Source organism: Mytilus edulis, chromosome 4, assembly GCF_963676685.1.
Source record: "Mytilus edulis chromosome 4, xbMytEdul2.2, whole genome shotgun sequence".
Classification (NCBI taxonomy): Eukaryota; Metazoa; Mollusca; class Bivalvia; order Mytilida; family Mytilidae; genus Mytilus; species Mytilus edulis.
Window position 1 is genome coordinate 85,481,658 of NC_092347.1, and position 13,748 is coordinate 85,495,405.

General features: G+C 31.1%; 1 protein-coding gene across 8 annotated transcripts in view; it reads left to right on the plus strand.

The window, feature by feature from the left end:
* The window catches only part of LOC139520839 (sodium/potassium/calcium exchanger Nckx30C-like), a 105,145-nt gene that overhangs the window by 66,109 nt on the left and 25,288 nt on the right, over positions 1–13,748 (plus strand). For all 8 annotated transcript variants that reach the window (XM_071313821.1, XM_071313823.1, XM_071313820.1 and 5 more), the window contains 3 exons: positions 3,002–3,276; positions 9,979–10,104; positions 12,832–12,951. In XM_071313821.1, coding sequence (XP_071169922.1) covers positions 3,002–3,276; positions 9,979–10,104; positions 12,832–12,951 — 521 coding nt within the window. The remainder of the gene's footprint in view (positions 1–3,001; positions 3,277–9,978; positions 10,105–12,831; positions 12,952–13,748) is intronic.

Here is a 13,748-nt window from a genome sequence, read left to right on the forward strand (position 1 = left end):
ATTTCTAAATAGTTTTGCATTCATGAATTGTTTATAAGTCTTATGTACATCACAACATGTAGCTCCTCTTTTAACCATTCAATGACCGAAAACCGAAAACAAATAAAATTTCTGCATAAAAGTGTCCCAAAAAATTGCTTGCAGATCGTTTCTTTCTAGCTACGCCCCTGGTTATTTCAGGTGGTTAAAGAATCATGTACAGTTGTTATTTCAGGGGGTTAGGGAATCATGTACAGTTGTTATTTCAGGTGGTTAGGGAATCATGTACAGTTGTTATTTCAGGTGGTTAGAGAATCATGTACAGTTGTTATTTCAGGTGGTTAGAGAATCATGTACAGTTGTTATTTCAGGTGGTTAGAGAATCATATATACAGTTGTTATTTCAGGGGGTTAGGGAATCATGTACAGTTGTTATTAAAAAATATAAACTAAGGATATCTAAAGGCAAGATGTCTGGGTGTTTTGAAATATTTTAGAAAGAAATGATTACCGCAGACTAGTGTTAGTTTGAATCTTTTTCAGTTTATCAAATATGTTTCCAAAAAAATCTTATGACTTAAATTGATATTAAGTATGCTAAATATTTCCTGACTAAAAGTTATTTTTGTTGTTAGATTTTTGTGAAATTAAGGCCAGTGCCTCATTTCACAAAAATCTTACAATAATCACTATGTAGTCATGAACATTTCAGTATAACTTATGACCAATTATTATCGTAAGATTTTTTTGTCGTCACAACTGACTTTGGAAAACAATGTACATTCAAAACCTTAAATATTAAGTGTTTGATTTATTATTCCAAATATTGGATTATCCCCTATAAGTGTATAAGTATTCACCTTAAGTATAGGCAGATCTTATTTAATCTCATTCAAGACATAATCATAATCTTAAACATGAACTGAATAAAATTCCTTAATTCTTTTGATTAACACAAGAATTTACTCTAACAATAAAACATATCATTGCATAATTGTTTATAATTAAATACACATGGTATAATGGAATGAGAATGAGAGTGTGTTTTAAAGTTTTTGTTTTTTATTCTGACACAGTTTTTAATCTTTTTCTCTATAAGAAAGCCTTTAGACGCCATCCTTCTTACATCATGCTTCTTTGGTTGATAATTTTTAGGACATAAAGTATTGACTGAATATATCATACAATTATAGGTTTTTTAAGAGGTCAATACCTTCTGTCCCACTTCAGGTTAAAGTTTTTGGTCCAGGTAGTTTTTGATGAAGTTGAAGTCCAATCAAACTTATTACACATGTTCCATATGATATGATCTTTCTAATTTTAATGACAAATTAGAGTTTTTACCCCATTTTTACAATCCACTTAACATAGAAAATGATAGTGTGGATGTGGCGTCTGTGTACTATGGACAAATTCTTGTTTTTGGATATTATTTCACAAGTAAAGAACTGATACAGATAAAGATGGCTTCACCTACCAACATAAAAGGTGTCAGAAATTTGTCAGAAGTCGTGACTTATATATGTATATAGCAACACTTTAATAAGCAGTTTAATAAGTAGGTCTGTCATGAGATGTTGACAGAAAATTGAGCCAAGTCTTGATATTGCTGCTATTTTATTTCTCATCAAATTAGATTGGTAAAAAGAGATGAATCAATCCTCAATTTCTCTTTAAGCTGTTATTTACTGATAATTCTAAAATGTCAAAGAGTTCAATTTTGTCTTTAGTAGTCATAATGATGAAATAATTACAATGCGATAGAATTCAAACGAGGGATTAAATCGTGCTGAAAACAAAATTCTGTGTTTAAGGCTTCAATTCATTATGTTTTCTGTATTATTTTTACATTTGTATTAGAAGTAAACACTTGATATTCATAAATCTCATTGTTAACTGTATTTTTGTTAGACTTATCATTAGTAGGTGATTATTAAATGTCATGTGAATTCATCTGTCAATCAACATAACTTCTCAACCTATCAAATCGGGTTTTTTTTCCAGCCTGGGGATGGGAAGGGGGGTGGGGGGGGGGGGGGGGGGGGGGGGGGGGATATACCAATACCTTTATTTATGTAGAAATATAGTGGTATCAATTATTGTAAAAAATCCTATATATTGGGGATACCATGCATTTTTTAAACTTTTCAAATTCATTCTATATAGGTCCATAAAGATTTGTGTTTTTTTATAATTTGAGGTTTCCTTGTTCTTATGAAATCTACCAAAATTGGTAACCCTCAGTGATAATGAACCATTATTATTTTAAATCAGATCATCATGGTAGCATGTCTTAAGAAGCTACATTTAGTCTCAAATAAATTATCAGATATTGACAATTTTATACTTCCATGATTTGAATGAGCCTTCATGTCAATTAAGTCTTGAGATGAGCCGATATCTATAGGATTCAGTTATCTTATCACAGCTTAGGTAATTTACCAAATGAATTAATGATGTCTCAACTCATTTCTACCCATTTTTATTTAATGTTATTTGTACATTAGCTTTGACTAATTTGTAACCTCTTAGCATTTAAAAAGCAAAAATGGTTGCTTAATTTGAGTGTTAAACATATTCTTTAGGTTTAAATCAAAAGAACTGTTATGAACTTTCATATTATACATCCCAATTTTACAATAAATGTTTTATGTGCTATGGCATCAAAATATTTGTTAGCTGATTCGCAATGCACTATTCTCCTCACACTTGATAATAATATAGATTTGTTTAGAAAATATTCATCTATTTCATATTTGTTATTGTTTATCAATCTAAGGGTAGCTATAGATTATTGCTATCAATATGACCCTCTAAAAATGAAATATTTACTTACTTAGTACGTACTTACTTTCTGGTTTTGACTAGGCTTACAGAGGAGTTGTTTTCCTTTTGTGAAATTATTTGAGTTATTTGGAAATGAACTATTAGCCAGGTAAGAAACATGCAGATCTTGTCTTATAAAGATTGTCAAGTAACAGCAAATATATATATACATGTATATCTTTTTTTTATGTTTTAGCAAAGCCCCACGAAAAAGCAGTACATCTTCATGCACTGGAAACACTAAAAGTTGTGATAGGGGTCACTACACCAGGGCACGGAGATCACAATGGGCAAACAAATCATAACGGTTCTGTAGACCAAGAAAATAACAAATTAACTGCTTATACAAATGGACATATTACCTCAGATAATGGTGGATTTACGTTGAACGAAGGGTCAAGCGACATAGCCGTGTCAAGAGTGTCACCAATAACTCCAGAAACACCTGATGGAGAAGACAAAAAGGAAGAGGTAGGTCATATAGAATTAAGTGGAATGAAAGGGAACAATGTATAGACAAAAATCAAAATTCCTTCTTTTTTTTTATAGAAACTTTTTTTATAAGAAAAAGACGCATGTGGGAAAAGAAAAGGAGTTCATGACTTTAATCTGGGTTTGATAATATTGGGGGACCATTTTAAAATCATTTTCTTTCACAAACTCAAGGCACAACCTTTTTCTCCACTTATATAATTGGGATGCCACAAGCTAGCTGAAAATGCTAACAATCAATTAATCTTCTCCAAGCTTTTCACCAGATAATCAAAGCCAAATAATTAAAATTAGGGATAACATACTACATGCCTAGCTATATCTTTGTGAGGTACATAGTCAGTTTTACTGGAGAAGGGTGACACTCCTTGTATTCATTGCTAATTTATTTGAAAGATGTAAGTGTATTGCAAAGCCTGCTACTAGTTCATGAACTTAATTATTCTTCAGTTGTTTTATATAGAATTTGTTTTGGTTTTCCACAAAATAATACTGGTAAAATTATTTCCATATTTCATGTCATTCCATGTGTAATAAATACATGAACTTATGAGGGATTTGACATTTCCGGTATTTTTATTAAGGATTTAGTGCTGCTTGTTTCCACTAGAAAAAAACAATTAAATTAGTCATGTTACATTATTGTACAGTCATTTAAAATTGAACAGATAAGAAATGTTTTGAAAGCTTATTCTTTATCCCATTAGCAATAATGAGTATAATTGAGAACTTTAACCTTACTGTCACCTATCCCTAACCTTCGGGTGATGTCGTGGAAATTATTCCCGTATTTCTTTACTCAATAATGCATAACATAAGATAATAGATATATATCATCCCTTCAAACAAGTGCATGATGGTTACTTTTTCTTGGAAATTCTTATCAGGATTTCATGTATAAAATGCTTCATGATTTAATTAAATGAAAAAAAATGGTCCACTTTCATCTTCCTTAATCACTAATTAAGATAATGGAATTATGGTGAAATCTGAGATATCTACATTACATTTATTATTTAAGTACAGATTTACCCATAATTCTTAGGTAATAAATGGTTTGGTGCAGGTTTTGTCTGACATATCAACACGAAAATTTTAATCTTTTTTTTATGTAATTTGATTTGATAATGGTACTTTTTGATTGTGAAGGTTTTTTTAAATTTACATTAAGATTTTCATGTTATAGAATGATTGTTTATATTTGAATAAAAAATCCAAATTTACAGCTACATAACACGAATACATCAATGCTGTTCTCATCTTAATTCCATGTCTGCTTCCTGTCAATAAAGTAAAAGCCTAGCATGTTATACAAGTAACAAGTTTTCCAGAACATTCTGTCAGGTGATATGATAGTTTTGGAAAGAACAATGCCATATATATATTGATAATTTTATTTCATAAAAATTGTTGTCACTAAGGAACACCAATTTGTCTATTTTCTGTTAAGCAATTTGTTTAATTTTAAAACATAATGGAGATAATAAATGAACCAGCAAAATGTATTAAGTAATTTATATTATGAATATGGTATTTTTTCATGTAAAATTTATAGGTTTCTGAACGAGTGGGAATTGGATATTGCTGATGATATCAACTCGAGTTATTTAAATTTCAATATAATAATAAACAAGCTTGTGGCAAGTTTATTATTAATATTTAAATTAAATAACCAGAGTTGATATCAAGAGATATCTAACTCTGACAAGTTTTTAAACCTTTTCCCTTATGGTCAACACTTTCATTGTATCGAATAAAAAAAAATGCAAATTGTTGATCTAGTCTTTGACAAAATGAAGATTTTTAGATGATAAGTGTTATTGTCTTGTATTTTATAGTAAAAATCACCTTTGCCCTTTTCTATGGACGAAATGTACAGTTTCTTAACCTTTGAAAGTTAACAGTGACCTATCTAATAGCCAATGGAAATAACATAATAATCATCACATGATGCTGAATAAGCCAATCAAATTAATGCATATTTTCATATCACACTCCATACAGTGTGATATGAGAAATATTTCTTCACAAACATAACAGAAGTATGTTTCAAATTCTCTTACAAGAAATAACATTCATTATCCTATTTATCTATTGTATGCTTTATATCACTTAAAAATGGTTCTTCCTAAACTTTTCAAACATAGTCCTCCTTGAAACCACTTTGATAATTGTTACCAAATTTGGCTTTAAATGTATGTTCAACATTTTTCTGATGACCCTCTAATTATCACCCAAATAACATGGCAGTTCATTCTATTAATGGATTATAAGGTTTTGTCAAGATTTTGAATTCCTTAACCCTTTCCTCCAAAATGACGACTTTCGACTCCTGTGTTACAGTCCCTCAGTTGAAACGTATTGCCTACAAAATTTTTTATCAGACTTAAATAAAATTGCATCTTATATAAAAAGGAATTTCATGAGAATATCTGATTGGAATTTCATTGATGAAATATTTGTTTTCGCAATGCATAAATACTTTAAACCTGATGAATTTATTTTAATGAAAAAATCCTATGCGAATCAAGTATGTAAAAAAATAATTCCATGGAGGAAAGGGACACTAAAGCTGTCAAATTCATGTTCACCAATTTTAATAAAATTCTCATATTTGATTTATAACAATGTAAACATTAATCCAAACTACTAAAAGTCTGAAATAAACAGTTAATAGGACACGGGCATAAAAAATACTTAGCTTTGTTTTGTGAGTATTTTAGTCTATACGCCATCTAATTAATTATTGAGTTGACCTCTAAAGTCATCCGATGACCATATAAGCGATGTAAACATAAATGTAGTTATAAATAGATTGAGCAAACTCGTGCTGTTGGATTATTCTAGGTCTATTTAATTTCATATTATAGATGAAAATTAAATGTTTATCATCGTTTTTTCTTGTATAAGAATGATTTTTTGTAGATCAAATCAGTCAATCAAATGATTTACCTTTGTTTCACTTTCAATGTTGACATTCTTTTCCTTTAAATAACTTTACACATACAATTCATGTGATATCCATCTCAAGCTAAGAGGTTAAATTGAAGTTCACATGAATACGGATTCAATGAGGTCCAATTATTCACTTGCAAGTGAATGATTCATAATCAAAGTTTTTAAGCTAATTTTGACCAAATTGAACCATACTGGATTCTAAAAGCGAATTATTATTTCACTATTTGCATTTCATTAATGATTGAGCAAAAAATAAATTATATTAGATTTTTTATATATCTCGTAGCTTTAATGAATGTTAAATGAATGTCGGCAGAAGAAAAAAATTGTGGTTAAATAGCCCTAGTTGCATGATTGTCTTGACTTTTTTCAAGATGTAAATCATTTCTTAAAGTTTCTTGATAATAAAGATCGATAAAAGTCAGTGGATTTTTCTTTTTATTAACGTAACAGAAACTGTTAAAATAATACTTTTTGTGGAGGCTATTGTGGTGAGGTTTGAATACATTAAATGACTTGACCAGCTATGTTGATATATCATTAAACGTTTAATCCCGATGCAATTGTTTGCACCTGTCCTAAGGCAGGAGCCTGATATTCAGTGGTTGTCGTTTGTTTATGTGGTTCATAAAAGTTTCTTGTTTCTTGTTTTTTATATAGATTAGACCGTTGGTTTTCCCGTTTGAATTGTTTAAACTAGTAATTTTTGGGGTCCTTTATAGCTTGCTGTTTGGTGTGAGTCTAGGCTCTGTGTTGAAGACCGTACCTTGACCTATAATGGTTTACTTTAATAAATTGTGACTTTGATGGAGAGTTGTCTCATTGGCACTCATGCCACACCTTCTTATATCTATATACCAGATGGTTGCAATTTTACCAAGGAACAACATTAATTTTGAATGGTCTAATTCCATATTGTGATATCTGATATCTCTGATTGTCATCCCCAACGGCCATCTGAGGGAACAAACATGTTCATATCTTTTAATGTATGAATCCCTAGTGTTCTTGCAGAATAAAAAAAACTTTGGGACTGCATTGACATACATTGTGAAGTAAATTGCCTCATGATGAAGCTATATCTCTAAAGATCTCTGATTTTTTTACAACGAATCTGATTACATAATTGTATTACATGTACTTTTATATAACTGAGATTCAATGAATAATAGATCTTTCATTTGTTTCTGAAATCTCATTTCAATTCAATGCAAGGAACAATTCATTCATGATGATAACAAATACATGTTTTATTCATAATTTCTTGTGCATATAAAATGTCATATTGACATATTCTGGCTATTGTGTTCAAGTTTATTCAAACCTCAGTTCAAAAACACTTTAATGAATTATCCAGCTGTTTTCAAAACTGTTGTTAGATTTTCTCTCTCCCTCTCAATAAATACTTTTCTTTGACAATCAAAAACAATCCCAGATTGCTATAGCTACGTACCAAGTACACCAAAAGCAACTGTGCTAATCTCGCTTGCTTAATATTTCACATATGACTAAACAAAGCGTGTATACAATTTGAAGTGATTTTTTTTATAATTTTCATTGGAGATGATTTAACATAACCTGTAAAACCAAATCAATTATAGTCGTTTCACCATAGATATAACCTCATATTGATTAATAATATAACCTTTGATATTTTCTACCATCAAAGAATTAATTACAGCATTTACATCAAATTTGAATCAATTCAAGATTGATTTTTTAAAGTCCAATCATTGCTAGTTGTTTGATAATTTTCTTTGAACTCAAATTCTTGTTCTTTCTTCTGAGGAAAAAAATTCCTTCACAGTAAACAATCTTGACCTTACTACTTTGATGGCATGTAGCTGACCTCACAGATATTGACACTTATTTAATAAGCCATAGTTTCATACCAACAAAATCATTTGCATAAAAATCCATGTTATTGTGAATAAAAGGAGATGTTGGGACAGCAACCCAATAACACACAAATAATGATATCAAAGGTCAACATAATTTGTACGTTCTAGTAAAACTTAGCAGTTAATTGAGCCCTCATCAAATCAAGGATTTGTATATACAGTAAGACTACCGGGTATACAAATCCTTGATCATGCAAATCCTTAAAGAGGCTCTTGGTTGGTGTTTGTTCTTAATCCTACATTGTATGTGCTCTATCCCCTTGAAGTACACAATAAAATTGAGAAAGGAAATGGGGAATGTGTCAAAGCGACAACAACCCAACCATAGAGCAGACAACAGCCGAAGGCCACCAGTGGGTCTTCAATGTAGCGAGAATTCCCGCACCTGTAGGTGTCCTTCAGCTGGCCCCTAAAAATATGTATACTAGTACAGTGATAATGGACGTCATACTAAACTCCGAATTATACACAAGAAACTAAAATGTATACTAAATATAAATAAATAAAATGTATACTAAATAAAAATATAAATATAAGTTTAGTAAATACTAAAAGTATATATACAGCGCCATTTTTCGTATTGTAATAAAAATATTGTGATTTTAAAATAAATTTCATAGCCTGCAATTCAACATTGAACATAATTGTTTTTAACCATTCCGATTGTTGAATTGGGTTTTAATGAAATCAACATGATTTGAACGTGACCATAAGTGTACAATAGCAAAAAAAACACACTGTATCCCAGGAGAATATAAATGATTGTATACATTTTTCACTTCATGGTATCTATTCATTTGTATTTGCATAGTAAAAAGGTCGATTACAGGATAAATGTCAATAAGACAACTGTCCAACGAACCAAGGTCATCATAAGGTCTTCAACAAAAGAAAGGTTAAAATCTCAAAGAGCAATTTGTTTTTTATAGAACAGGAATATTTACACTTTCAGAAGATGTTTTATAGTTATGGATTTGGAATGGAATCTTTAATGCTTCTATTTTTCTGTCATCAAACTAATACTTCATCACTGCTTATGTATGGCAATATCAAACATCTTTATATATTGTCTTTTTCTGTTATAAATTCTAAAATCGGAATCTTTTGCTGATGAATAATACACTTTTATGTAATAAAATCACTAATATATGAGATGGTGGTATATCTAATACATAGATTGAACTGAAAATGAATTTTTCAAATGACAGAAAAGAAAACTAAAATATTAAGTGGTTTTGCAAAAGTCTCCAAACTAGCCAATGGAAATTTTACTATTTGTTGAACATTTAAATTCGAGGTTAACCTGTACCTAAGAAATGCATGAAAATTGGTATCCAACGAATATTAATGAATCCAGAGTAAGTTCTCTCTCAACTTTTTTTGTATACCATAAGAGATGAATGAGAATAAAATATCAATGTTTAGGTGCATCGATTATTGTGGGATGTGATTGATTTTCAATATTACTTACTATACTATGCTCTCAGCTTATTATATTCTTGATCCCACACACTTCCAAGTGATAATGAGAAAAAATTATAAAATATAACATCTCCTCCTACATAAAAGTCTTCCAAGTCATTTCGTGTAATTGTTTGACTATGATACAAAACCACAAAATCAAACATGCACGAAAATGCTGGTTTTCCTCAATCCACGAAAATTCATACCCACGAAAATAAATGAATCCGCAGTAGATTGATACTCCAACTTTTAAGGAAAAAAAAATTATGAGTGAAGTTATGTTAAATTAGTTACCAACTTTCCAAAGGGTATATTTTTAAGAAACTTGCTTCATTTTAAATTTATTTGTAAATTTCAGCTACAAGAAGAAGAAGAACCATTAGATCTTAGCTGGCCTAAGGAATGGAGAAAGCGATTGAATTATATTTTAGTAGCACCAATAATATTTCCACTGTGGATATTTCTACCTGATGTTAGAAGACCAGTAAGTCTATTACAACTCAAATCATCAATTCTATAATCTAACAGGCTGTTTTAGGATATATGTGGAAATCAAATGACGTATTGGTTAGTCTATGAAAAGGTATGTACTATGAAATTTAGAGCAAGTGGCTTGCCCCGAGCTCTTTATTTCATAGTATATACCTTGGTCTATTGGTAGTTTATTTTGGCTGACTACTTGTATTACAAGTGTTGAAAACATTTTTTTTAACATTAACTAAGTTTTAGGTTTTGTCAATTATATAACTCATTAATATCATAGTAAAATATGTGATTATGCTAAAATATGAGGAGGCACAAAACGAAGCTTGTTTACTGAACATGACCATTTTCACAAATCTATGATGCATAATTGGCATTATTCTGCCTCCTTGAGTCATTGTATGCCTTGAAAGGATTAAATAGATATAGTCTTCAGATGCAATCATACATTACTGACCTCCCAATGAAAAATAAAACAATACTTTAATTGTCTAGTTTGTGTAGACTCTGAAAGAATATACTGCTATAAAATTTTCAAATGTAAAATATTCCACACAGGATTTACAATTGCTGAAAATATAAATAAGTTTCCAATTTCATAGTAGGAAGCTGCAAAAGTGCATGTTAACTTAAAAATAATATGTACTGGAAAACTTTGGTACAAGTACAAAGTTTTGTTATACTCCTTGCTTGGCAACAGTAATTAATTTTATCTAAAAATATGCACTCTTTTACATAAATATTGATTTTGAAATGTGAATAATAGCTGTTCAATTTTTAATGAAGAAAAACCTGTATTATAGCCAATATATTTGTTAAAATCAATTATAAATAGAATCAATTTGATATGATACTGCCAATCATAATATTTCACTACTTTTAAATAATCTCACATTTAATAGAATATCAAATAAAAGCTATTTAAAAACAATATTTTATGATAAATTGAATTGTTTATGAATGTTTTCGTACACATTATCATGAATAAAGGATTAATGATATCTATGTTGAAATGAGCTAGACTTGTAAATTTACACAGAATAATTTTAAAATTGAGAGATAATATCATCAGCTATTTATGACAGCTATTGTCAGTCCAAATAATAGGCTAGAGAAATTTATAAATAATTACATACAATATATATAGATGTTACGTAAAGATTCCAGCCTTTTGATTGGCTGGCATTATTCATGTTGTGTTTTTATAAAGCTATTTAATTGGCTGAATTGAACTTAAAATTTACAACTATATGTGCTGTCTAGGAAAGTATTACAACATTATGGTTGGTCAATGATATTTGGTATGCAGTTGAATAAGCACTGTCAGATCTCATTTCTATGGATATTATTTGACCTTGCCTTCAAAGTCATGGTCTATTGACTTGAAATTTAACTTTTACTATAATAATTCCAACTTTAAATAATAGGCTGTTATAGTTTAAATATTAAAGTTTTAGACAAATTTCTGTGTCCATACTTTAGTACTTATCGCCACACTTCAATAGATACTTGGGTCAATGCTTTTACACCCCAATAAAAATTACAAAAAGAATAGTAAATAAGTGAATTATAGTTTTTAGCTCACCTGGCCCGAAGGGCCAAGTGAGCTTTTCCCATCACTTTGCGTCCGTCGTCCGTCGTCATTAACTTTTACAAAAATCTTCTCCTCTGAAACTACTGGGCCAAATTAAACCAAACTTGGCCACAATCATCATTGGGGTATTTAGTTTTAAAAATGTGTGGCGTGACTCGGCCAACCAACCAAGATGGCTTCCATGGCTAAAAATAGAACGTAGGGGTAAAATGCAGTTTTTGGCTTATAACTCAAAAACCAAAGCATTTAGAGCAAATCTGACAGAGGATAAAATTGTTTATCAGGTCAAGATCTATCTGCCCTGAAATTTTCAGATGAATCAGACAACCCGTTGTTGGGTTGCTGCCCCTGAATAGGTATTTTAAAGAAAATTTGCTGTTTTTGGTTATTATCTTGAATATTATTATAGATAGAGATAAACTGTAAAAAGCAATAATGTTCAGCAAAGTAAGATTTACAAATAAGTCAACATGACCGAAATGGTCAATTGACCCCCTAAGGAGTTATTGTCCTTTTCTAGTCAATTATTAACAATTTTCATAAAATTTGTAAATTTTTATTAACATTTTCCCCTGAAACTACTGGACCAAGTTCATTATAGATAGAGATAATTGTAAGCAGCAAGACTGTTTAGTAAAGTAAGATGTACAAACACATCACCATCACCAAAACACAATTTTGTCTTGAATCCATCTGCTTCCTTTGTTTAATATTCACATAGACCAAGGTGAGCGACACAGGCTCTTTAGAGCCTCTAGTTTTCCAGTACTAAAAGTATTAAATCTTTGGATTGTGTATTATGTACTTGTCATCCAATTCAATAAATTCCTTAAAAGTTTGACAAAAAATGCACCAATCTCCAGTTGTTTTTAATGCATGAGTTATTCAAGGTCAATCAGCGTAAATATTTAACATTTGGTTCTTACTGTGTCATAATAATGTAAGCTGTGTTCCATAGCAAGTGTTAAGAGAAGTGCATGAAATCAAAGTTATCTATACATATTATGCTCAGTTCTGTAAAAACAGACTACAAAAAGGAAAATTTTAATGTACACTGTTTTTTTAATTTATATTTTCAATTTAGTAAAAAATAATTTAAAGTACCTTTCTAAATGGATTGTTATTTATTTTCAGGAGAAGAAGAGATGGTTTATAATAACATTTTTTGGCAGTATTTTGTGGATAGCTATATACTCCTACCTCATGCTCTGGTGGGCAGCCACAGTGGGCAAAACCATAGGAATACAAGATGAGGTCAGTAACTTACATTGGTTAGGGCTATGTTAGGCTACATATACTCCTACCTTATGCTCTGGTGTCCGGCCACAGTGGGCAAAACCATAGGAATCCAAGATGAGGTCAGTAACTTACATTGGTTAGGGCTATGTTAGGCTATATACTCCTACCTCATGCTCTGGTGGGCTGCCATAGTGGGCAGAACCATAGGAATACAAGATGAGGTCAGTAACTTACATTGGTTAGGGCTATGTTAGGCTATATATACTCCTACCTCATGCTCTGGTGGGCTGCCACAGTGGGCAGAACCATAGGAATACAAGATGAGGTCAGTAACTTACATTGGTTAGGGCTATGTTAGGCTATATATACTCCTACCTTATGCTCTGGTGGGCGGCCACAGTGGGCAAAACCATAGGAATACAAGATGAGGTCAGTAACTTACATTGGTTAGGGCTATGTTAGGCTATATATACTCCTACCTTATGCTCTGGTGGGCTGCCACAGTGGGCAGAACCATAGGAATACAAGATGAGGTCAGTAACTTACATTGGTTAGGGCTATGTTAGGCTATATACTCCTACCTCATGCTCTGGTGGGCGGCCATAGTGGGCAGAACCATAGGAATCCAAGATGAGGTCAGTAACTTACATTGGTTAGGGCTATGTTAGGCTATATACTCCTACCTCATGCTCTGGTGGGCTGCCATAGTGGGCAGAACCATAGGAATACAAGATGAGGTCAGTAACTTACATTGGTTAGGGCTATGTTAGGCTATATACTCCTACCTCATGCTCTGGTGGGCAGCCACAGTG